The sequence below is a fragment of the Podarcis cretensis genome, assembly GCF_951804945.1.
Source record: "Podarcis cretensis genome assembly, chromosome: 2".
Classification (NCBI taxonomy): domain Eukaryota; kingdom Metazoa; phylum Chordata; class Lepidosauria; order Squamata; family Lacertidae; genus Podarcis; species Podarcis cretensis.
In genome coordinates this window covers 58,917,134-58,943,573 of record NC_137171.1, presented here as the reverse complement: position 1 = coordinate 58,943,573, position 26,440 = coordinate 58,917,134, and the positions used below count along the sequence as shown (strand labels likewise).

Sequence of the window (26,440 nt, the reverse complement as noted above, 5' to 3'; positions counted from 1 at the left end):
ACAGTTAACCCATTCTCCAGTCAAAGGCAAGACCAACAACTTTGATGTCCCTTCCAAGAGGAATGAATGACCCCCAACAATTAGAAAGCCCAGGCAAAAAGTTGTTTAAAGAACACAGAAATGGATAAAAATGAAGATGCAAAAGCCTTGAGAGTGGCAAGTGAGGTGCTCCATCCCATTCTTGTCAAAAAGGTGGTTTGACCCATACTGAAAAAGGCAGCTTCTGAGGTGGCAATGGCACAAGGATATCCCATGTGCTGACTCAGGCAGCCTTTTCAGGAAGCAGCAGTGCCTCAATTTTCCCTTTATTGGGGTAGACAAATGACAGGAGAGAGTCAATAAAGTTGCCCTTTCTTTTGAAAGGGGCTGTAATATCTGAGAAACCAAGTGAATGAGCAGCCTTCCTGCACCTCTACAGCAGCAAGTCTATTACACCAGTTCTGATTCTAGGAATCACAAAGCATACTTCATAAAAGCATACTTCATAAATCTAATGCTACAGATTATTTCTACTTACCTTCAATATCTGAAACTATCAACATCTGGGGCTGAGAGAGACCTTCCTGAAGGCTATAGAAATGGATTGTGCTGTCAAATGTTATAAAGCCTATTTTTGTTCTAGTGTTTCCTGGAAGTCTGAAAATTAAACATAGAAACTTGGTATCATGTTTAATAAGGCCCTAAGTGCACATTCGTGTCAGATAGATGTATTTTCTTTGGGAATAAATGTTTGTAATGCATTACCCTTTGATTCAGGCTTCATTTTTCTTGCAAACAGCTATCAAAATGTCATTTAGGGTGGCAGCATTCAATGTAGTAGATTAAAACCTTATGCTGATTTTATTAAGGTAACAAAAACATATCACCATGCAATGCTCCATGTTAAGGAAAAATAATCTTGCAAGAAGAAAAAATCTGGAATGGGTTGGATCTAGGTTAGGGTTATTTCAAGCATATCTCAAATGCACTGTAGGTTCTATAAAGATTTTATCTGTTACACCAATATATTTACATTTGTTTACTGAAAAAACAATACAAAAGCACAATGTTCCTAATCAGAATGCCTCTACAAAGTACCTGCATTCGTTATTTGCGTGAATGTGCTTCTTGAATATATTCTTTTGAAATCCAGTACAGTACCACAAGAAACTAAAGTCCTTTAGTTGCTTTAATGAAAAGAAATACAGTGTAGCAAATTGGGAGTTTTAATACAATGAGCTTGAGAATGTAAATTGTTTCGGTGATGAATACAAATTTGGTACCTGAAATTCACAGTAAGTGCGTAGGGTGCATATTATGAAAATGGCAGCTTGAAATAACATCAACTGATTTTTTTCTAGGTTTGGCACATGAAAGGATTGGACCAAACATGACAATGACATGAACATTAAAAACTATATGGACAGAGTGAAAAGATGTGCAGGACTTACAAATCTAGATTGTCCAACACGGTCTTGCATACAGTGTTCAAGTATCCTGTTTCTATTGCATTATGTGACACATCAAACACAAAGAGGTACACAGGAGGCTGAGGTGGACGTAGCTGAAAAAGAAACAGTTACCTTAGTTTAAATTTCTAAACCTTGTCACAACACTACTCCTAGTTGATTTTAAATTAAAATTAGAAGCACAATTGGACAAGGTAGGTTTTTGCTGGGGGGGGGGAACAAACTGAGAACAACCAGGCATTGTGTGTTTTCATCCATCACTTGAAATATACATGCCAGGAATGGAATGTGGGAGAGGAAACCAAATTTCTCACACATTTGGAATACTCATTATCCCATGTCCTGTTCCAATCATGTCCAAGGTTCCAAATATGCTTTGAAATTCTGAGGCTAGTCTCAAGGAACAACAAGCAGTTGTTCTTTGAAGAAAATATATTATGGATCATCTTTTCCTTGGAAGGCACAATACACATGGCTTGTCTTCCTGACTCATCGCTGGGTTAAGTTCATTATGTGACAATGAGGGACAGAGCCTTCCCCGTTGTGGTACCAGATCTCTGGAATGTCAGAGTCAATACACATTTACCGAGGCTTTTTGAAGTTTTAAAGTTGATTAGTATCCAACCTGTTCTGCTTGCCATTGTTTTTATGTACGAATTTGTTGTTTTATCCTTCACTGCATTATAATGAATTTGCTTTATTTTGTCTTTGTATGACACCCTGTTATCTCAATTGCTGAAGGGTGGTCTGGAAGCATTTTAAAATATGTAATGTTGGGGTGTCTTGGGTGTTTTCTCTACTAAAAATTAACATCTTTATTTGAGAGGATTTTCATTCTTTTTCTTGGTGTCATATTAAGACAGAGAAAGGCTATGCCTGATAACCAAGCCGGATACACTTATGGGTCACAATTCTATTATGGAAGTTTAACAGAGTAAATACAACCGGTCTATCGCATTTATAGGCAATAGGCTTGTAATTTTACAAAAAAAAAGCTGTATTCAGTGGGCAGCATCCATGGGATAGATTTGGTGTGCTGCATGTTCTCCAGGGCTTATCTGTGCTCCCTTCTGCGCGCGCGCACACACACACACACACACACGGATGGGGTGAGCCGTTCCTGATGGCAAGGACACCACCAGGGAACAGCATTCAACATGGTGTGAATGCTATAGTCAAAGAAAAATGGGTAATCCCTCATTACTGAAAACATAAGCACTTATGCTTATGCTTGGCACTGTGAGGATCACAGCCATTTCTCCTAGACTAATACAGTGCAATATAATCAAAATGAGAACTATATTAAGATAGCAACTTTTTCCTAAAGCAGTACACTTACCTTGATTTACTTTTGTATTTTTATTCTTTATAAATTGCATTTTACATGTTTTGCCAGATCATTTACATGCAAAACAGCTATTTTTTAAAATAAAAAAATACAACCCCCACCCACCCCTTAAGGGATGCAGATGGCGCTGTGGATTAAACTACAGAGCCTAGGACTTGCCAATCAGAAGGTCGGTGGTTCGAATCCCCACGACGGGGTGAGCTCCTGTTGCTCGGTCCCTGCTCCTGCCAACCTAGCAGTTTGAAAGCACGTCAAAGTGCAAGTAGATAAATAGGTACCGCTCCGGCGGGAAGGTAAACGGCGTTTCTGTGTGCTGCTCTGGTTCGCCAGAAGTGGCTCAGTCATGCTGGCCACATGACCTGGAAGCTGTACGCTGGCTCCCTTGGCCAATAAAGCGAGATGAGCGCCGCAACCCCAGAGTCGGTCACGACTGGACCTAATGGTCAGGGGTCCCTTTACCTTTACCTACCCCTTAAAGACAGGTGTTCCCTTGATTTGTTTTTAAACCCAAGGCAGTCGCCTTTTCATCCATCTGGAAAAGGCTGTCATATCAAAAATGTCTTCAGTTGACTCCCAAAGTACAGATAGTGGACACCAGTTGTACCTTAACAAGGATGCTATTCCACAGAACAGGGGTAGTCACTTTGAAAGCCCTGCTTTGCAGGGTAAACGACAGGGAAGGGAATAAGGTCTTCTACTGAACAGAAGCTGTTTTTTATTGGGTTATTATAGCAGGCAGCTAGCTTGGGTAAAGGACCTCACCATATATTCAGAAGGAGCCATAAACTCAATTGTGGCATTTTGAACTTCAGGTCTTTTATGAGGTTCTCCATAAACTCTTGTCACAGGATTGTACATAAATTCTTCAGGAACTGCAAGAGGGGGAAAAATATAGTGCTTTACTACAAGATACAAGCATTCTAGGGATTGAATATTCTAGATATAGTCGTACACCTAGCATTCCCTAGGGTTATCACATAAAATTTATCCCCTTAACATGTTACATCCTCAAGCACTAAACCCTTGAAAGAGCTAGCAATTGATACAATTATGTCCCACTGGAATCAGGTAGCATATTAACATATAGCAGGTATCTGATATCAATACAGTTGATGCTTTTTAGTGGATTTATGCTCATTTGACAAAGAAAACTCACCATCATTCACTCTGTAACATAAATTGCACTTCCATCTCCTTTGGTCAAGAAAGCTGACAAAAGGATTGATGTATGTCCTACAGCTACGACACCTCACAATTGTACTGGAGGTTACCACAGGCAATTGCTGGAAAAGAGGAATGCTTTTGTAAGTCATGTGTTGGGAATGCACTAGCCACCTTGAGTAATTTGGGTGCCTACCTCTGGCCCAGATGTAAACAGATATGGTACAATGGTCTAAGCACTAGCGTCTCTGTCAGCTGAAGGTGGGTTTCCACATGTCTGATAACAACAATTATTTTAACTGCGGCCCAGTGTTTTATTTGACACTGAGACATACATGAATCATGCTCTGTGGTGGGAAATGGTTTTGCAAGACCACCATATTATGTTAAATCACCAGTTTTACAAGCAAAAAATTATCTTAAGTGACAATGCACAAATTTTATTGCTGCAGTAAAATGGAAGCAGAAGGACTACTAGGGTTGTTCCTAATGGTACAACTTAGCTTGTCCCACAGAACTACCTTTCCCTCTCCTTCCTTACCCCCCATCAACTGCTGCAGAGGGTTTGAAAAACCCCAGAGCAAACTGGGGCAGTTGTAGGAGGAGGAGAGGGAAGGGAAATTCCATTGCAAGAGGATGTTGTTCCACTGGTGCAATGACTTTGCAGGATACAATCAAAATTGCTTCTAAATAACTTTTATCAGGAAGTGTTGTTTAGTTGAGGCCACTAGTCCCCTTACCAGCATATTCTTAAACTGGAGTATTAAACTTAATCCTGTAAGGTCACATTCAAATGTACATTTACATAAAAAGTAAACCCATTATAATAAAACAGGGTAGAGTGGCTGTCTACAATGATAACAACCAATGCCACAATCATTTCCCACTAGGATCAAGTAGTTATTCCCCAGCCTAGAAACCCTCTACCTATTTGCAAACAGCAACCTATTCACAGCAGGTTAAAAATCAGGGAAAGGCGGATTTTGAATGCACTCTTTGATTTAAAGATTAGCAACTGAAATATCTGTTAAGAATAAACCTAACACCATACGGCTTTTGAAGGCTTCAGTACTGAATGATGCACAAAGTTACTACCACAAGGGTATAGATAAGATGTTGAAGAATGGGAAGGTCTCCATTAACAAAGCTCCTTTCAAGTGGGGCTCTGAAATGTCATCTTGCAGGAAATGTTATTTTTCTAGGGCAAGGCTAACAAAACTGTTTATACTGGCTGCAGTCATTTGATCTTCTAAAACAATGGTTTGGGGAATTTTGACCACACTCTTCCTTCCCTTGCACATAGGGCCTAATTCCTTACAGTGGTGCCTCGCAAGACGAAATTAATCCGTTCCGTGAGGCTCTTCCTATAGCGGTTTTTTCGTCTTGCGAAGCAAGCCCATTGACAGCTTAGCGGATTAGCGCTATTAGCGGTTTAGCGGCTTTTAGCGGATCAGCTGATAAGCGGCTTAGGGCTTAGGAAAAGGGGGGGGAGGGAAAAAACCCCGCAGGAACTCGCAAGACATTTTCGTCTTGCAAAGCAAGCCCATAGGGAAATTCATTTTGCGAAGCGCCTCCAAAACGGAAAACCCTTTCGTCTAGCGGGTTTTCTGTCTTGCGAGGCGTTCGTCTTGCGGGGCACCACTGTACTTTCTGTATTGAACCAAACCACAAGCTGCAGTGCCACCCAAACCACTGAACTGTCGCTTTGGGTGATATTGCGTAAAAGGATCTATCCCGATTTGTAGGTACTGGCCACACCATTTGATTCAAGCCTTACAGAAGAAATGGGATGTGGGGGGAATGCATGTGCACAGCGCTCACACTCCATCCTCCAAATATTGTTTGGAGGATTATTTGAATGCTTTCTTCTGAAAGCCAACTCCCCATCACTCAGAGTTTTACATAATGTATCATACCGATAGGTCTTTGAAAGGATGAAGCAGGAGCCCCAAAGGAAGTTTGGCTTTGTTCAGTAAGGCCTGAGTTTGAGGAATGTTAGTCAAGGTACATCGGAATAACCTACATGAGGGACAAATGGTGAAAGTCACTATTAATTGCATGCATCACCCCTTCCTGATCAGGACAGATAGTTTTCCTTATGACCCTCTCTTACGTAAAGTTTCAGTCAAGCAATAAGCTCAGATTCAGTTTTATGCGGTGTGACAACCACCAACAAATGCAAAATCTAAATATAGTTTATAATACCCCAGGTGAAAACCACAGGGACACACTCTGAAGAGGGTATCTACAGAAGTGTTCTGCTGTTTACTATTAATCCTACTTGAAAAGCAATCACAGGCTACATGCCAGCTGTCAACTAAGCTCCCAAAAGAAGACAGACACACCTTCAGGACATATGAAAGTGAAGAGTCTTCCTTCCCCCAACCCTCAAAATAAATAATTTTTAAATTGGCCTTACTCTGGATTACAGTTGACCTTCTGGATATCTTCGTGCAAGTTCGGAATAGGTGCTTGCAAAGGGGTTGCAGGGAGAATATTTCTGTCTTGAAGAAGATTAATAGGTCTTAATCCTTCTGGTTGAAGGCTCAGTCCACCCATAGATGCAGCTAAGGAATTTGCTCCCAGGCCAGGCTAATGAAAACAGAATTGCAAGGTTAGCCATTTGAATCACCTTTAAAATTCATTCATATCAACTGGATGGAAGAACGCTATGTTTGCAGACCACTTGAACTAGAGCATTTAAGTAGAAGTTGATCTTGCCTAAAATGCTGTTTGAACTAAGAGCCAAACTGGACATAAAAAGCCTCATCTGATCTCTTTGTACTTTAAATAATTTTTGGAACACATATTTCAGACAATATTCTTTTACAATATCAAGCAACAATGCTTGATTGTTGATTATTAGAAAGGAATGCAGAAAAGACTGGTGGAAAAATAATGTACCCAGAATTCTCAATTGGTATAGATATTGGACTCACTAAAGCTCTCTGGAATAAAGAAGGCTGACTTTCAAATGTATTTATTAGTTAATTTTTTATTCTGTGTGTCCCCCCCAACAAATAGTGCTCAAGACAGCTCAATGAACTCCCAAGACAACTTACATAGTTAACATTTTAGTAAGATTTTAAAGATTTACTTGAGGAAACTGTGGTGATCCACCTGGATACTGCATTCTTGGTCCTGCAGATGGAGATGCATTCTGGTAGCCTGGTGGCAAGGTGGGATAAGCACTTCCAACATGTCTGTTTGTTTTAAGATTCTGAGGAGCAGAAGGGGGATGTGCAGTTGCTAAAAGAAGAATGTACTCATTAAAATGCAAGCAATAACACTGGCATTCCAGTCGTAACAAGGTGGAATTCTCTTCATATTTTTTTCTATATAGCAACCACTATGCACACCACTTTACACGTTCTTTAAAACTCTAGCTCAGTAATGAGGAACCTGCGACTGTGAGTCCAGATTTTGCTGGACTACAACTCCCGCCAGTTCCAGTCAGTATGGCCAATGGTCAAGGATGAGATACCCCCCCCCCCCAGTCCAGCAACATCTGGAGGGCCACAAGCTCCCAATAATCAATACAATCCATACACTGCTGTGATTGAAGTAAAAACACTTTCTGAGTGAACAACTCTGCAGGATATGTGGTTTAAAGAAGACCTAAGGCTTGCATTGCAGCATGCACTTGGATAGGTCATACAGCAGCAACAATATCATTACAATCTAACATTAAACAGAACTGAAGTATTTCCATTTCTAACTTGCTAGTCTTAATTTAGGAATACTGTATATGGCCAGAGGGTTTTCATTAATTAGCCAACCAGGAAAAGGAAACATGTTTCAGCTCCTGATTTGCCAACAGCAGCTTAATGACTGTAGTTCTACAAGTGTCAACTGATTCCATTTGCCTGTTTGTCTTCATGCTTTGTGTTTGACCAATTATGTCCTCAAGCAGCACTAGGAGGTCTTAACTGTAATTTGCAATTTCCCCCTTTATCATCTTGCCCAATATAACATGAGTTCAGTGAGTGACTTAATACTTTCAGGAATATTAATCTTACCTGTTAAATAATTAAAGGTTATTAAAATTAAAAGGAAGTCATTCAACTTAAAGTGGGCTTAGCTTTATACAATGTATAATCTACATATGTTATGTTCACTTTCTAGCTCTGGAAAATAAAAATGTATTCATAATATTTCTTACTGCCCTTCACCATAAGATCCCAAGGCAGATTACAATATAATCAAACAAGCCCAGTGGTTTCCACCATTATAAAAACAAGTAAAACAATTCCAAACAAAAGCAGCACAGTGTTCATTAAAAAATAGGCATGGCTAAAGAGCAGAGGCCAAACTATTACAGACTTCAGTCTCTTGCACCAGAAGGCTTATACATTTTTTAACCCAAAGTCTTACCTGTCACACCATTGCATGGATATTAAACAGGCCCATGTGTTTAGGTTCAGAATGTTTGAAACAGTTAACTCTCCACATATTTACATTTAAGCAATGGAAGAGGCAGGAAGCTGCTGTCATGAAGTAGAAATGAGATGGCTGATAAATTGAAGAAAGTATTTCTTACCCAAGAAGCCTCCTCCTTCTATTGTATCATAATTGTTCTGGACCAACAATCCATCACTGGCAGTGGATGCAGGATCACCTGCCAAGAAAGGCATCTGTTAAAAGCAAATGCTTAAATCTGGTACTTGTGTAGTTCTTGCTTATTGGTCATTTACCACTAAAAACAATTCTGGATGATATGCAAAGGTTAAATGTTGTTAAGGTTAAATAACCCCCATTATGTACAGCTTTTCTCAGTCTGGAAAATAATTCTTCAGTCACCCTACATGACAATTCTACCCATTCAAACAGTACAATATCCACAATTCATCAGGCTACCTTTCTGCAGCATGCTTACATGAATGATGAGAGAAGGGATGTGTAGAAGTCACCTTTAACAGACTCTTTCTAAATGCACTTCCTGGTACAGAAACATGTAAATATAGAAATACACAGCCTGATAAAATTGGTGGCTACCCCTTGGCCTCTGTCGTGCAGTACTGCAGAAGTAAGGTTAGCAGTAGTCCTATAAATCCAGTAAGGCATAAGCTTTTTGGCACGTAAAATAACACCCTGAGTTTAAGTCAGATCCTAAGGGATAACTATTTGAAAAGCAAAGCTGCTTAAGAGTATTCAAAGATACTTGCAGCCAGGATTTCATTATTCTGGCCTATTTTGAAAACAAAGGTGGCCTGTTCTTCCCTCCAGATCCCTTTGATTAGACTTGAACCAGATGAATATTTCTTATTTTAGAAAAATAAGAGGGAATTGGAAGTTATGAATGGATAAAGACTGCCACCTCAAGTTTACGATAAATCAATGCAATCCTATGCATGGTAACTCAATAGGGCTTACTCCCTAGTAACCATTTAGGATTTCAGAATCTTGCATAGATTTCCTTCCATATAATAATATTTTAATACATAAGCAACAACATCCAAGTTATAACATTCAAGATATAACAAGAGCTGAAAGAGGGTAGGGCAAGGCTATGGACAACATTAAAAGTAGAGATACCCAACCCTGATTTCTGCTGATTCCTTCCTCCCATGCCATGTGGGAGGGTCCCCTGACTGCTGTTGTCAATGGTCACTCCAGAGGTTGTTGAACTATAACGCCCATCAATCCCAGCCAACATGACCAATAGTAAGGGATTAGAGGAGCTGTAGTTTAACAGCATCTGGAGGGCACGAGGTTGAGGAAAGCTAATTTATGTTCTAATTGAATTGCTAAGACTATACAGTACTTTTAGATTTTTTATGCCATCTTTAATCCCACCCATCCCCTACACAACTCTGGATCTATACACTTGCCTTTAAGAGCTTATACCTGTATAAATATATTATGGTGCAACAAGACTCTTGTTTTTGCTGTTTAATAGAGCAACACTGATACCCTACTAATCCTTAGTAATAACATTAAATAACATTTTCTTATTACAGGATAAATTCCTTACCTCCTTGTGTATTTGATGAATTCTGTAAAGCTTGAGGTGTCATGCTTGTTGGAGGAGCCATGGGCCGTGTAGAGGCTGGACTGCTAACTGGAGGAGGTCCTAAAGGAGGTCTAACTGGCGAATATGTTAGCTGATTACCTGGAAGAGGAACAGAACCTGCAAGAATCATCAGAACATAGAGTCAACATTGCTTCTGATTTGTTTTATTTTTGTACAGAACCAACCAAGAGGGTTTAATAAGTGCATTAAATTTCTTCTACATGAGGGATATTTCAGGTGAACTTAATAAAATTCAAAGCCAAACTCATTCTACTCCCCTTTTCAATACAATCTGCATATTGATCCAAAGAGCAGTTGTAGGAATATGCACAGAAGTCTTCATTGGGCAGAATGGCCAGGGATGATGATGATGATGATGATGACGACAATAATAATAATATAGTGATAATATATCACTCACAATGCAATCATGTCATACAAAACTGCTAAGACAGGTTGAGGGAGTTCACTTAGAATGTTGGTGCTAATTAATGTAGCGTGAATATTGTGAAATGTATTTGGCTACCCACACCACCAGGTTTAGCCCTGTTCATTTTGTTTCATACAAGTGTAACAAATCACTCTGTAGGTAAGAGCTACACATGGTGTAACCCCCATCCATATGACACATTCTGTCTATAATGCGACAAGGTACAACATATACAATGTTGTTGTTGTTGTTGTTTAGTCGTTTAGTCGTGTCCGACTCTTCGTGACCCCATGGACCAGAGAACGCCAGGCACTCCTGTCCTCCACTGCCCCCCGCAGCTTGGTCAGACTCATGCTGGTAACCTCGAAAACACTGTCCAACCATCTCGTCCTCTGTCGTCCCCTTCTCCTTGTGCCCTCCATCTTTCCCAGCATGCCACTCCAGTATCCCTGCCAAGAAAACTCCATGGACAAATGGACAAAGACAATGATGTAGCAGGGATAAAATGTTCTCCCCACCCACCTTTTTCTCATACCAGCAACAATGAAGCATCTACTTGTCTGTTGCAAAATGCTTGCACTACTGGAACCATCATAATAGCACAATGTTGGATTTCACCCAGTGCTTTTTATCTTAAAAAATGTTTAGGGGTACGCTCATTTTCCTACTCATATTGAAATACTGCCCCTCCATGAGGCCAAACTTAGATACACAAAATGTTTAGAGGTATGTGTATCCCTGCATTCCCCCCCCCCAAAAAAAGCACTGATTTCCACCCACATGAGAACACATGAGAACATTTATTCATTTTTCCAGAATTGATTGCTTTTAAGTACATCATTATTTCAAAAGTCTGGACTCAAGAATGCTCAAGATGAATGACAGTCAATATTCTTTGCTACTCCAGTTGCAGAAATATATTGGGAGAATTTATTTTCTTACCTGGCTTTGTATAGCTGTTTTGAACAGGAGGACCTCCAGCAGAAGAAACATGATAGCTTGCTGATGGATTTGTATTCCCTGATGAAGGTAACAATGGCTGAGTTGCCCCTGCATGAGCAAAATGGTTTGGCTGAGAGCCCATTGCTGGCTGAATTGAAGGAGCCTGTCCGTACTGCCAGTTTGAGTGTGCTGGGAGATTAACTCCAGAATGAAAGCTACCTGCAGAGCTTGATGCAGCAGCTGAGTTCTGCGATAGAGGAGGCATCTGGGCAACAGGTCCCTGTTGTGCTGTTGCTAGAGAAGCAGATCCAATAGGTGGCCGATTAAGAGTCTGCCCAGGTCCCTGATAATTACTAAAAGATGAAGCGTTCTGAGGTGCACCATAGTTATAGGGTCCAGAAGATGTATTCACCAGGTTCTTTGCAGGCGCTTGCTGAGAATACATGCCTGGGACAAAAGAATTGTATCCCTGTCCACCTGGTAAGCGTGATGAATTCACCATTGGGTTTTGTACAGGACCTGGGGAAGGAGGAAAATCATTGAATAAATGCTATATATTCTTGCCATTCAGGAATGCAAACATTTCAGGAACAGAAACTAAATTTTCCTGAAGTTACAAGTTAAAGGCAGAGAGAAAGCCACCAGGAAAAGCAGTAACTATATGCAATTTTTGCCGATTTGCTTCACATTAATTATAAAGCCCCCATATAATTGTTCACAATGGGGTAAAAGGTAAAGGTAAAGGTACCCCTGCCCGTACGGGCCAGTCTTGACAGACTCTGGGGTTGTGCGCCCATCTCACTTAAGAGGCCAGGGGCCAGCGCTGTCCGGAGACACTTCCAGGTCACGTGGCCAGCGTGACATCGCTGCTCTGGCGAGCCAGAGCCGCACACGGAAACGCCATTTACCTTCCCGCTGGTAAGCGGTCCCTATTTATCTACTTGCACCCGGAGGTGCTTTCGAACTGCTAGGTTGGCAGGCGCTGGGACCGAGCAGCGGGAGCGCACCCCACCGCAGGGATTCGAACCGCCGACCTTTCGATCGGCAAGTCCTAGGCGCTGAGGCTTTAACCCACAGCGCCACCTGCGTCCCATTCACAATGGGGTATAATTCCATAAAAAGAACTACCGGTAACATGTTTAAGATTTTGCACAAACAAAAAGGTATGCAATCACTACTGCACAAAAAGTGCTTGGTTGCACAAAAAGAAGGGAAGCTTACACCAAGGCAATTCACAACCCACATGCAGGAGACATGTGAAGCAGGTCTGTAGTTGGGATAGGGGAGATTGCCCCCCAAATTCTCTGCACCCCCTAACTTTTAATGAACTGATAATTAAAATTATTTTAGAAAATGAACATGACAACCTTTGTTTTTCTTCTTAAATATGCTCTTATTTGGGATGGTACTGGAGCAGAATCTGCCTACTATTAAACATCATGTGACAAGGGTAAGATGCTTTCCATTAAAATGGAAAGACGGAAGATTGACAGAGCTGGTCAATTTTTTCTTAAGTATCTAAATTCACCAATTAGGTGAGTTATTGACCATTGCACTCATAAATAAAAAAACACATTCAATGAGACATACAATACTGTTATATCTGTAGCTTGCAAACATTTGCTCAAGCACTGAATGAGGACAATTTGAATCCACTCATTGAAATACTGAAACACAACCCACAACTACTTGAAATCAGAGCTTGAGTTGGTAAAATCCCTTACTGAAGAATGTCCATCGTTGGTGCAATCTGCATACGAGCTCACAAAATATGGAACAGCATTTCCAGGACATGGTCTTTTCATTAAGACTGCACTGACTATTCTAAGCAGTATGTCAACAGCTGAAAACTGCTTTCCTAATTTAACACTAGTTTTAGGTTCACAAGGGACGTGGGTGGCGCTGTGGTCTAAAGCACCGAGCCTTGGGCTTGCCAATTGGAAGGTCGGCGGTTTGAATCCCCATGACGGGATGAGCTCCCGTTGCTCAGTCCCAGCTCCTGCCAACCTAGCAGTCCAAAAGCACATCAAAGTGCAAGTAGATAAATAGGTACCACTCCAGCAGGAAGGTAAACAGCGTTTCCATGCACTGCTCTGGTTTCACCAGAAGCGGCTTAGTCATGCTGGCCACATGTCCCGGAAAAACTGTCTGCGGACAACCGTCGGCTCCCTTGGCCAGTTAAGCGAGATGAGCGCCGCAACCCCAGAGTCATTCATGACTGGACTTAACTGTCAGGGGTCCTTTACCCCCCCCTTTTTTTTTAAGGTTCACAGCTATTGCCAGTACTGTAATAATGTAAAGCAGAGCTTGCTCCTTTAAGCAGTAACGTCATGACGACAGCATTGGTCTTAGATTCACTACATTTTGCAGCATCGAAAAAAATAAAACTTTTGTTATAAATTATAAGAATACTGCTGAAGCTCATTCTTGACTTTCTACTAGTAGTTTGCCTTGTTTTTTTACCTTTTTTGTTAATTGATTGCAAGAAAAGTAGCAATTGTCGAAGTTGCTTAGTGAAATATTTTGAATGTACACAAGCTGAAGTACAGTTAAAGGTTAAATAAAAACAGTTTACAATTTTGTCTTTAAAAGTCCTACAGACCAGATAAATGCCCTATTGCTTTTTTGGTGCCCCTTCCCAAAATGTTTAGGCTTCCTATGGGCATGATATGGAATGTATCACAACAGTTTTGATTGATACTTTAATGCAGCCACAGAGAGCTCCATGTTTGATCAGAGAAGTGGGAAGGGGATGCTTAGCCCTAAAAAAAATCCAACTCTCCCATGCAGGATATTTTTCTCCCCAAAGAGGAAATATTAAGTTGACCTGATGTCGCCCCTACAAATGTGAAAGAAGAAGGGGGCATGACCATCCCAAACTACTGCTTTGATCAAATTTAGAACCTGCTGCAACTGCATTAAACTGAAAACAGAACAGGAGCTGTCAGCAGATGTTCCCCATGTATCCTGTGTCACATCTGGTTTGGCTCCAAGCTGCCATGAGGCATGGTATGGTTAATTTGCTTCAGCCACAGGCCATACACAAACAAATGCAGGCATAAAACAAAAACACAAAACAGGCAGAAACAGATAAGATGAAAGAACAAATAATTGCAGGAGTCTTTCCTGTTATTGAAGAGTTACAGCAAATACCACCACCCTGATCCAAGTAACAGATCAAGAGCATCAGGCTCAAAAAGAATTTTGCCAAGGAAGATGTGGTGACTGTGCAGTCTGCTTATTTTCATTATAAAAGGACTTGTTTTGTAGATTTTACCAAATTTATCCGCTGGAGGACAAATATATTTCCAATACTTGCAGTTGAAGAATAACTAAGCAAGTAACGAATAATGCCGTCAAAGGTGACACAAAGGTGCAAACTGAAGGGGATTTCCAATATTTCTAATGCAGAACTGCATGTGGTATTTTGTAGAATGCGAGAATGATAAACACTTGGGTTGCTCAACACAACTGTTAATATCAGTTAAATAATTTCCAGCAACATTTTAGTACATAAACACAACATGGGGCCATCTTCATGTAGCCCATCCATCCCACTAAGACAGAATTATTGCATTTAAGTCCCAGTATTACAAAGGATGCTCAAAATTGAGAAAACTGATGAACAAAAATCCACATGATCAAAACATCACTGCAAAACTCTTGTATCATATGACTAACTGGTAGGTTGAGCTGAGTACATTCTGTACAACAGATTTTGGGGAGTCTGCTTTGGATCTATTAGCAATATAACTCAATACTTGAACAGGTTCAAATGCACATACAATTCTACCCCAAGTATTACTTCACTTCAGAGAAAATACTCATGGAGAGCTGGGGTGCCTAGAATAGTTCTTAAAAACTTTTCTGAAAAAATTCAGTATCAGAAAGCCCATCATTCTCTCAAATTGTAGCTTAAGACCAGAGGCATAATTTGGACAATAATCTTTAATAAAGGGCAATCTGCCAAAACAGTTCCCTCAAAAAGTTTGGGCATGAAATGCTGACTATCTTTTAATTTTTAATTTTTAGATAAGTTATCTTGAAACAGATGTTTCTTTGTTCAGTTTCATGGCTGGTGCACAAATATGGTATCTGAAGAAGTGTGCATGCACACGACAGCTCATACCAAGAACTAACTTAGTTGGTCTTTAAGGTGCTACTGGAAGGAATTTTTTTATTTTGTTTTGACTATGGCAGACCAACACAGCTACCTATCTGTAGCACAAATATAAGTTTAGTTTCGTCATCAGTAATGTTCAGCAAAATACAATCTGTTTCTGAAAAATTAACTCATTTTTTAAAAAACAAAATGCTAAGGTCCATGAGAAATAAGTTCCACATCTTCTATTTTACCACCACTGCGCCCTGGGTCTCTGTGATGGTGCAATCCGAAAAATGGGTGTGAGGGACCTAGTTTTAGATAGGTAACAGTAAATAACTAATTACAACAAGTGATAATCTGACCAGTACAGAGTAATTTTTACAGAGCTGTACCCAAGGGTACAGACATTTTGACTAGCCATCATTCAGAAGGCTGGCAGTGTCTCTAAAATACATTTTGCTGAGGTTTCATGGGCCTCTGAATCTTAATGTGACTGCAGGGCCAAGTCTGCCTCCTTTCATGGGAAAGACTGGAATCAAAGGTCCACAATGTCATTGCTACAAAGCATGTTCGTTATTCTGGCAGGAACTCTTCTCATCCTTCTCTGGAGAAGGAAAGGGGCTTGGGAAAATCTCTCATCTATGCTGGGTTTTGGATGCAGTAAGGAATCGTTTTACTTCCAACTGTCACCGACGGCCAGAATAAGGTGACAAACATCATGCCCTCTCTCCACCCCCTCCCCAATGCTTACCTCAGTAAAAGCTCTGCTCAACAGTAGTGGGCAGATCTTTGTGTATAATCTGAACAAGTACAAATCAAATCTATATTGTGGAATAAAGATATTAAACAATACTTACCACACAGCATATTTTTTACTGGGAAAATCATTCCCCATGCATGCAAATGCCCTAGCCATTAAAATAATTTGGTAGCCAATATAATTTTTAAGGTGTGTATTCTATGTATAGTGTAACTGCCAAACATAATTAGTCTAAGATACTCTTTCATATTTGATTTTCAGTTTCAAGATGACAACTCATCAATTCAGTCAATTCTCCAACTGATCTGTACTTCCTGTTTTTCAGAAAACAGCAAGATCCCACACTTTCGAACAGTCAAGTGAGCTCTCATTGATTTCTGATTCCTCAAGCCAGATTTCATGAAGATCAGTAAATTTAGGAATGCGCTTTCCCTTCCCATCCCCAGCTAATATCCTGCAGTTGTTCCAGGACAGGATTGTAAGGGAACTGCAATCCACATAATTTTGAAAAGTAATCAAATGACACAGAGTATGTGAAGTTGCCATAAGACAAAATTACCTGTGGAAGGACCAAACTTATGGGTGCTATGAACAGGGGTATACCAGAATAGAATTGCACATGTATACCCTTCAAAGCTGGAGTTCAAAGCTGAATTCTGCTCTTCCATTCTTTAGAGCTTGCCACTCTTCTATTATATACAAGTGTTGTAAGCATTCTTTGTTAAGAAGATCTGCATCGAGCCAGATGTGTTCTGGAGAATATCCAGATATCCTTGTAATACTTAGGTTAAGCGATCGGACAGTTTTTAAAAATGATTTTGTTTAATATTTGTATGTCATTTCCCCAGCAACCAACTTGAGCTCAAAGTGGCTCACAGGAGAAATAAAAACACTTCCCAATACAAAACAAATATACAGTCAACCCTTGGTTCCCGAATCCTCCTCTTTGGAACGTATCGGCTCCCAAATGGCAAAAACTCCTAAGTAAATGCTCCGGTATTCGAATGTTTTTTGGAAACTGAACATCTGACACAGCTTAAAGGCCTCAAAAACCAAATTGGGACTCATGCCAGGTTTAATTAGGCCCACAGGCTGGAAGATTCCCACTGCTAGAATATGTTGTCCCAGGAGTCATGAGAATAAATGAGAACAGCAAAAGTGAGAACATCAAGAGATGCAAAGTATCAAGGGTAAGTCCAATGAAAATTCTCTGGGAATGAAATGAATCACTAGAGTATAAAGGATGTGGAGGAATAAATACGTGTGTCATGTAAGGCCGGAACAAGCACATTTTGCTGGAATCTCAGGTCTGCTCAGAAGCTCACAAACTGAAAGACCTGGGAAGTTCTACAACTACATTCATCCTTACACACAGTCTTTAGATTTTTGGGTCCTATTCAGACAATTAAACATGGCCTTCCAGACAGCAAACCACAACATCAGCTCACACAATGACTGGGGCTATGCTGCTGGCCTTGCACAGTGGTGGTATGGGTGTTAAAGGGATGTGGGCCAGGATGTGTAAAGGATGGGTATTTATTTACTCTGCCAAAAAGTTCCTTTAAGATGTTGTTGCTGTTTAGTCATTTAGTCGTGTCCGACTCTTCATGACCCCATGGATCAGAGCACGCCAGGCACTTATGTCTTCCACTTCCTTCCGCAGTTTGGTCAAACTCATGTTAGTAGCTTTGAGAACACTGTCCAACCATCTCGTCCTCTGTCGTCCCCTTCTCCTTGTGCCCTCAATCTTTCCCAACATCAGGGTCTTTTCCAGACAGTCTTCTCATCTTATGAGGTGACCAAACCAATTCCTAATTCCACAAGAAAAGAACTCTCCCATTATTGGGAAGCATCACACTAGCCTGATATTTTGCTCCTTTCCCTCACATATTCCAGTGGCCTCAGGGCCTCTCTAGGCATAACTAGAAACCTTGGTTTTCTGCTAAACAAATCTCCTCCAATTATGCATATAAATAAATAAATGAAGGGCAGGAGGAGCTCGTTCATGTTTCCCATTATGTCTGATCCAGGCCACTGGTTTCCCTGTTTCAGCTTGTTCTAAACTTACTTCTTCTTTACTCCATCTATACTTACATATAATTAAATTCATTTGTTCAGAACTGTGCATTTTTAACAGCAGCACTTTTTTGGCAACCTACTCTCTGCTTGTAGATTGTTCTATTTAGAGTACAAGTTGTTCAGAAGAAGGGCTGTCTTTATGCTATATGAGCCATTCATGATGTTGGCAAAACACAAGCCACATTCATGTATCCAAACTTTACTTAGAATCTCTTATGAGACAAATAATTAAATGATGATTTTATAAAACAACAATCTTTTAAAGCTAGCCATTTCAACTGCAGATATTCAAGTATAAATGTGCAGCTATTTAAGCGTAGGAGCTGTACTTCGGGGGGGCAATCAAGATCCTCCCACCACCACATAAACATAGTGCCACATAGGCAAACCAAGTTCAAAATGGTGACTGAGGCCTCAAGGATATTTCAGCTAAGTGAAGATATTCCAAAATGCCACACTGAATCTGTAACCTTATTTCCTCATTTGATTCCAAAACAAGAAATGTTCCTTTTTAAGGTGCTACACAGATTTCAGATACTGTTTAGAAATAGGATCAAGAGTGAGCAACTTGATTTTATGTGAACTTAATGTGCAGCACTCTGCTGCTACATAGAGGCAGCATTGGGTCATATAGGCAGAACTGTTCAGAGCTTTATATGCCATGGTTTACAAAACTCTAGACACGACACGTCTCAGCAATAATTCCTTGGTTTGATGTTTGCTTGCAAACCAGGATGACTGACATTAAGTTAGTGTTTCCCAGTTGGTATGTAATGGGAACTCTGGCTTAACAGAAGACAGAATGTTTTTGCTATAGGTAGCATGCAACAGGAAGAGGAGGGATAGGGAAGAACATATTTCCATGGTGCATGTCTATGGTTTTCCATGGTTGTCCATGGCTTATGAAACTGTAGATAATCCAAATGTTGCCACCAGCCATAGCATTTTATTATTCCAAATAATGAAGTTCTGTGGTCATTCCCATAAATCCTGTAATTACTAAGGACTGGTGAAATCAGTAAGAAAAGTGTCTTTCAGACAACAGAAATCCTGAAACTGGGGTGCATAAGAAGGGCCTGCTGGATCAGGCCAATGACCCATCTAGTCTAGCATCCTATTCTCACAGTGATTACCTATGAGAAACCAGCAAACAGGATTCAAGCACAAGAGCACTCTCCCCTATGTTTTCCAGCAAGTACAATTTAAAGATATATAGCAAATGCTTTCTATCGGCCCCATCCAACTGCATAAATGCACAGTGGACCAGATCTAAAGGTTACGAATTGTGTTGCTTAACCCAGAAACATCTGTAGGTGTACCTGTGGGTGAAGGGGCATAGTTCAGACATGTATCCACCCAGTCTCAGATTATAGTTATGTTCGGCAGTAAAAGAAGACTTGAGCAATCAGTCAGATAAAAGAGATCTGATGTTATACTTTGTATCCAAATACTTACACCAGCAGTTCTCTGTCATGATCCACCTAGATTCTTTGTAGCAGATGAAGAACACAAACTAAAGCTACTACCACACTGCATGCAGCCCTCCTCACGTCAAGCCCTTCATTCTTACAAAAAACTCTGGGGCGGTTATACCGAAGAAGCAACTTATCATTGATCAAGTGATTGTGAAATCGAGAAACTACCTTTAAAAGGTTACACGAGCAGCTGGCTGTACAGAGCAGTCACTCGACACTTTCTCATTTTGTTCTGCATTAAGGTACGTGAATATTCCGGCAAGGAACGTTTCGCTCTTAAGGGTGCCACCAGGGCTCCGAACCCACGCCATTCACAAGCCTCCTAGCAGGAAAACACTAAGGTCTGCCATGAAGCCAAAACCGGATATCAAATCAAGCCTGAACAATAATAAGAAGAGTGCTACTGCTCAAAGCACTTCCCCATTAGTGACTCGCTACTAGAGAAGCCGTGACTGCGACTTAAGGAGCCGGTCAGGAAACGAAGCCTGAAAGGTTTGGGTCGGGGTTAAGAAGTAGAAACCCTCCCAGGTTCCCAAAGCCGTGTGAGTCGTCTAGCCCTTATTTCTAGCAGCAAGGCGGGCTAACAAACGAGAAGGAAAACCCAGCGCTCCTCATTAGACACATCTAGACAAACACACACCCCCCTCCCTGCCTTTGCTGGTGGCGCTCACTCGCCTTGCGCCCCGTCCCAAGGGCCCTTCCAGGCGCAAGACGGGCGCCAGCGCCGGCATGTTGGGGTCCTCCGCGCAGCCCGTGCGCTGCCCCCACCCGACCCCACCCGGACGCGGCCAGGCCTCACTCACCGTTGCTGTACGGCTGCTGCTGCTGCGGCTGCCCAGCTCCATTCTGGCTGCTGTAGGCGGCTGGTCTCCCCGGCTGGGCCATGGTGGCGGCGGCGGCGGCAGGAGGGTCGTCGGTGCGCGGGCTCCCGTGACTGCGCGCCCGGCCCCAGCACCAAGCCCAGAGTGGGAGGGCGGAGAGGTGCTCTCCCTCCTCACACCGGAAGGGACCGGACGCAGCCGCGCAAGCGCACTTCGTACACGTGGCACTTCCGGGGACAGAGTGAGCGAGAGGGGTCGTGGGCGGGGCTTATGGCTGAAGGGCAGCGGCCCGGGAGAGATGGAGGCGGGGGTGCTTAAAGGGGCAGGACGGCGAGCGCGCTGCCCCGGACTTTTGCTTGTTGTTCTATTCAACCTCGGCCCTCCAGATGTTTTTGGCCTACAACTCCCATGATCCCTAGCCAGCAGGACCAGTGGTCAGGGATGATGGGAATTGCAGTCTCAAAAAACATCTGGAGAGCCGAGGTTGAGGAAGCTTGTCTCTTCTGTATCATTTCGTTGCAACCGAGCTCGCCAGTGTCTATTTTCAATGCAAGACCTGACCCGCAGTAATTCTGCGCGACGAACAAATATTAGGGTATCTCTGAGGATGTGCAAAGTGAGCTTTCTTCGCCGTCGAATAACCACCACCAGCCAGACCCAGCGTGTTTGGACTTGGGCCGTGGGCGGGGTGGGGGTGTTCTTGTTGCTGCTTGTTTTATAGACACTGGTGTTTGAATGTACTGTATTTCTTTTAGATAGTTATCTAAATGTTGAGGGTATGGTTGCTTATGAGTTATTTTGCATTCTGCAGGCAAAACGGTCACTTCCAAATCATTCTACATTATCTTTTAAGAAACCTTTAGATCGTGTGGAAATAACTACTTACTCCCTGTTACATACACTATATTATTTTGGGAGTGCAGGCTTTGGGACTTGCCTGTTGGTATAAGTTGAAATGTTCATTATACAGAATCGTCAATGAGTTAAAAGTTATTTTCTCCACTCCAGTGAGCTGAAACAAAGTTGAAAACTTTTTTCAGACCACTCCTCATATAGTGGCACCAACATGACAGTGATAGGTTCCCCCATCAGCCAGAGGATTCAGGTTTTAAGATATAAGGGCACTCCACCACATTCTACTCTTTTTTTGCTGAAAAATAAATAAATATAAACAAGCATGTCAAAAGTGCTATCAAGTGGCTTTTATTTTCATTATATTTAAAAAGGAAACGAGGATACTACACATCTGTGGTCTTTTTTTAACCAATTGATTAATCGTATCATTTATTGAAAGAATTCAACCACTGTGATGTATTTAAACATGTGCCTCAATCTAGTATTTCTATTATAAATTAACATATTCAGGTAGGTAGCCGTGTTGGTCTGACGCAGTCGATATATATATATATATATATATATATATATATATCCAGTAGCACCTTAAGAGACCAACTAAGTTTGCTCTTGGTACGTATAAGCTTTTGTGTGCATGCACACTTCTTCAGATACCTAGTAGTGTTAATGCATTAGTTCCTTCCTCAGAGTCATGGCATTACGCAGAAAAGTATAAAAGCTTTTTATGTCTTCATCAAATAATGACTGCCACCCATTATCTTCTTGTAAAGTAATGTCAGCCTTCACTTCTACAATGACGTGAATTCTCCACTCTCTTCTAATATATGTATCAATAGAAGTATAATAAGCATGGTGCTAAGTCTGATTATTTTCCTGTATGGGAAATACTTTTTCAGGGAGGGTGGTTTCTAGTAATATTTTGTCCATGTTTTCTGAAGAAAGTACAGTGATAGGGAACCTCTGCATCAGCAGGATTTGACTTGGAAGACCATTTTCACGCCAACCTGCTCTACATCTCAATTGTGGGCTCAAAGCAATTTTGCAGGCTCTGCTAATCAAATGTACCTCAGTGTTTGCCAAATCCCTGTGCCTATGCTAATTGTGGTTTGATTTATAATTTAAATGCAATAGATACATTTGTGCTGCGTTTCCCTCCTAGAAACAACTGTTAGCAGTTGGGAGGATGACAGTCCATGGACTCTACAGTATTCCAGCCCAGCCTCCTTTTTATAGATATATGGAATGGAATGTAAATGCACCCGATGTTCTGCATCTGCCATCCAAATTGTGATTTAAGCCAGTTTGAAAGTAAGCATATACAGTGGACACTCAGGTTACGAATGTGATCCTTGTGGGATGCACGTTTGCAACCTGCAGTGTTTGCAACCCGCAGCCGTGCGCCTGCGCACACGAGTTGCGATTCAGCACTTCTGCGCATGTGCAAAGCACGATTTAGCGCTTCTGCTCATGCGCAACCCCCAAAACCTGGAAGCAACCCGTTTTGGTACTTCCAGGTTTCAGCGGGTCCATAACCTGAAAAAACGCAACCTGAAGCGTCTGTAACCCGAGGTATGACTGTACATAAGTATTGCTACACACTACCCCAATCTCTGAGTGGTGCAAGATTCCAGGGGTTTCTAGGTGCTTACCCAGGGTTCATGTTTCATTCAGGAAATGAGGGGTAGCAGAGACTGTAGTGTCTTTATGATATATGGTTTATTTACACATATATACAACCTGGGACTACAATGGAAAGGTTCTCATCATCACACTCCAAGAGGATCTAGCTTCCTCCATAGCTGCAGCCTTGGATTCAAACAGAAATCCAACATGCTCTCAAACATGGCTCTGACCCTCTCTCCAACTTGCTGCATTTTACAGACTGCAACATTGCTGCAAAAACCCAATCCTAAAGTCACCTCTAAAACTCTACCTCAAAATTCTCCTTTGTCTTCCAAACTAAATCTGGGTTGAGGAACGGACCCCTCCCATTTTCTGACTGGCAAAAAGTGCCCTCTGTCTGGCTTTCCTAATGGCCCATTACCTTCCCTTTGTCTTTAGTTAATGGCTAATCTCCCAGGAGATTTCCTGAAAATAGGAAGCTAGTTTGGTCAGTATTTTAACTTTGCTAAATTTTGTGTCTGGCAACCAAATTTAACACCCCAAACACTGATTAAATTTTAACACCTATCAGACCCAAGAATTTAGGGGAATCTTGTACCCACAACTCATAACACTATTATTACAAAGACAGTAGCAAATAATGACTGTTAGTGCACACTAGAGGCAAAAACATTCCTCTTCTTCCAGGCCTTTTGCTAATAAAACAATCTATGGCCTTTTAAACTCTGGGGGTTGGTTTTTTATTGTTGCTACTGTTATGTATTTTTGTGGTTTTAATATTTAAAATGGCCCAGTGATCCTCAGATGAAGGGTAAATAAATAAATAAAATAAAAGTAGCTCATTGGTAGGCTTGAATTTATGCAGTTCTTGTGTCATTTTAAATTTTTTTTTAGATTAAACTCTGTCACAAGAAGTAAATTCTCAGCTTCAGAGAGTCCCAATACATCCCTTACCTGGGTGGGGATGGAAAGGGTGGGGTTGGAAAATAGGTTTTACGAGGTAATACCAAAAGGCAAGGAACACATCCTGCAAGCACAGAACTATAATACTATCAAAATGAAATCAACAAGATTCATTCTGGCTTTTACTGTACACCAAAAAGCGTCCTTAGCAAGTGACTTGTGAAAGAAGACGTTTCCATGATGCAATCTTTCTATCGTGGAGGAAGGCCACAATCATTTTTTGTGTTTAATGGAGGGAGTGTTTAATGACGTGAGAAGAACATGGTTGGTAGATTCCTATGACCGATATCCTGACAATGTTTCTGATGAACGTGGCACATTGGCATGTTGAATTTTCTACAGATGGGCCGTTCCCCTGACACAAGGCCACACTGACTAAGCTTTATCCCTATCCCATTAATTAGTCAAGTCTTATTTACCTTGTATTTTCAGTTTTTTTTCTGAAAGGGGAGAAACCAAGCACAAAGCAATGGTCTCACGCTTCACTCCAAAAGTTGCAGAGGTCCAGAAGACGTCTAGATCTTTCTTTGTTGTTGATTCAGCTGCAACGCACCACATGTGCAACGATAAGCGACTGTTCGTGTCTTTTACACCGCAGGAAGGTGCGATTCACCAGGCGGATGACCACACAATTCCCAGTAAAGGCTACGGAACTGTTGTTCTTCACAGTTTGGACTTATCGATACAGAATGTACTTTATGTGCCAGATGCCAAACATAATTTGCTCAGCGTTGGACAGCTGAATGAGCGGAACATTGACGTTTCCTTTAAGAACAAAAGGTGCATCATCACAAAGAAAAATGATTATATATTGTATGCTGAATATGTTGATCGTTTATATGTTTTGTATTATGATGATGTTGTGCAGGATGACACTTGTTGCATTGCAGGTTCTAACAAAAGTTTGCATGCAGAATGTATTCATGATTTTCATCGAAAATTTGGTCATTTGGGTTTTGAGGCAGTATCTAAAATGCCTGCCTTGGTTGAAGGTATGACTATTAAACCCTGCAGGTACCACATGAAGTGCAAGGCATGCGCAGCAAACAAGGTGAAAATGGCTGCGAAAGGTAAGGTGTCTAGTTGATGATTTATTATTCTTTTGGAAAGATGTCACAATGTACAATAACGCCCTAGCTCAACTGAAAGAACACTTTGACATGAAAGATCTTGGTGAGGTAAACAACTACCTATCTCTGGAAATAGAGAGAGATCAAGATGGTAACATTCTAGTACACCAGTCACGGAAAATTGCTGATGTGTTAGGCAAACTAAACCTGATGGATGCTAACCCTGTAGACACACCGATGACAACAGGTTATCAGGTAGATGACACTGAAGAAGCATTTTCTGACACTACACTGTACAGAAGTGTGCTAGGCAAGCTAAACTTCATTGCCAGATGTTCAAGACCAGACATTGCTGTTAGCTGTAATTTGCTAAGCAGACAAGTCAACAATCCTACTGTTAAGGATTGGAAAGCTCTGAAACGCATAGCGCGGTATTTGAAAGGCACTATGCATTACAGACTGAGATTTAACAATCAGAAGTCTGGTGGTCTTGAAATATTTGCAGATGCAAGTTTTGGAAGTGACACTACAGACAGGAAAAGTACGTCTGGAGTTTGCTACATGTACAATCAGGCTCTATTTGATTGGTCATGCAAGAAGCAAACAACAGTTAGCTTAAGTACTTGTGAAGCTGAACTGAATGCACTGTCTTATTCACTTAAGGATTGTGAATGGTTGTTACAATTGTGCAAAGACATGAAAATTCCTGTCAAATGTCCAATCCAGGTTTACCAGGACAACAAAGCATGTTTGGCTTTGCTGAATTCTGAAGGTTGTAAGCAAAGCACGAAGCACTTGCAATTGAAGTTGCAACATGCTAGGGAACATATTCAGAAGGGACTCGTAACGGTGTCCTATATGCCAGGTAATGAAATTCCTGCTGATGTATTGTCCAAGATTGTATCAAGGGATCAACACTGTACCTATGTGCAGAAGTTGGGTTTGTACTGATATTGTACGAACACGCTGCCCAGTGATGTTCACAGAAAGGGGGAGGATGTTGGTTTCTGCTCTCTTCACTGTGCAGCGAAAGTGCTTGTCACGAGACAGGTGTTTACATTCCACAGTCTGTACTGTTGGAGTTTTCTCACGGGAAAGGGAGGCTGGATGTGACGTACACTGGTTTCCTGTTTTTCACTGTTCTCTCAGTGTGATTCTCTCCGTGCTTCAGAGGAGAGAGGATGCATTTTCTGCTCCGGCAGAGGCAAAATGTTTTTCTGTAATCTACCAGCTTTGAAATGTAAATAAAGCAATATAGAGTATGAGCACGTATTCCTCATCATTCCGCTGTGCACGGACACTGCTACAATTCAACATTACAGTGGTTTGACAGACCCCAGGGTAGCA

General features: G+C 41.3%; 1 protein-coding gene across 2 annotated transcripts in view; it reads right to left on the bottom strand.

The window, feature by feature from the left end:
* SEC24A (SEC24 homolog A, COPII coat complex component) overlaps positions 1 to 20,757 on the bottom strand; it is a 31,110-nt gene extending 10,353 nt beyond the window's left edge. Inside the window, exons 1-11 of one of the 2 annotated variants that reach the window (XM_079968095.1) lie at positions 20,565 to 20,757; positions 11,343 to 11,861; positions 9,932 to 10,069; positions 8,498 to 8,575; positions 7,055 to 7,206; positions 6,377 to 6,549; positions 5,874 to 5,976; positions 3,953 to 4,079; positions 3,559 to 3,668; positions 1,431 to 1,543; positions 518 to 636 (exon numbers count right to left, since the gene is read on the bottom strand). In XM_079968095.1, coding sequence (XP_079824221.1) covers positions 518 to 636; positions 1,431 to 1,543; positions 3,559 to 3,668; positions 3,953 to 4,079; positions 5,874 to 5,976; positions 6,377 to 6,549; positions 7,055 to 7,206; positions 8,498 to 8,575; positions 9,932 to 10,069; positions 11,343 to 11,861; positions 20,565 to 20,646 — 1,714 coding nt within the window. In that variant the 5' untranslated portion in view covers positions 20,647 to 20,757. Of the gene's footprint in view, positions 1 to 517; positions 637 to 1,430; positions 1,544 to 3,558; positions 3,669 to 3,952; positions 4,080 to 5,873; positions 5,977 to 6,376; positions 6,550 to 7,054; positions 7,207 to 8,497; positions 8,576 to 9,931; positions 10,088 to 11,342; positions 11,862 to 20,564 lie in introns of both variants that reach the window. The other variant, XM_079968094.1, reaches the window with a different exon arrangement.
* Positions 20,758 to 26,440: the final 5,683 nt, after the last annotated feature.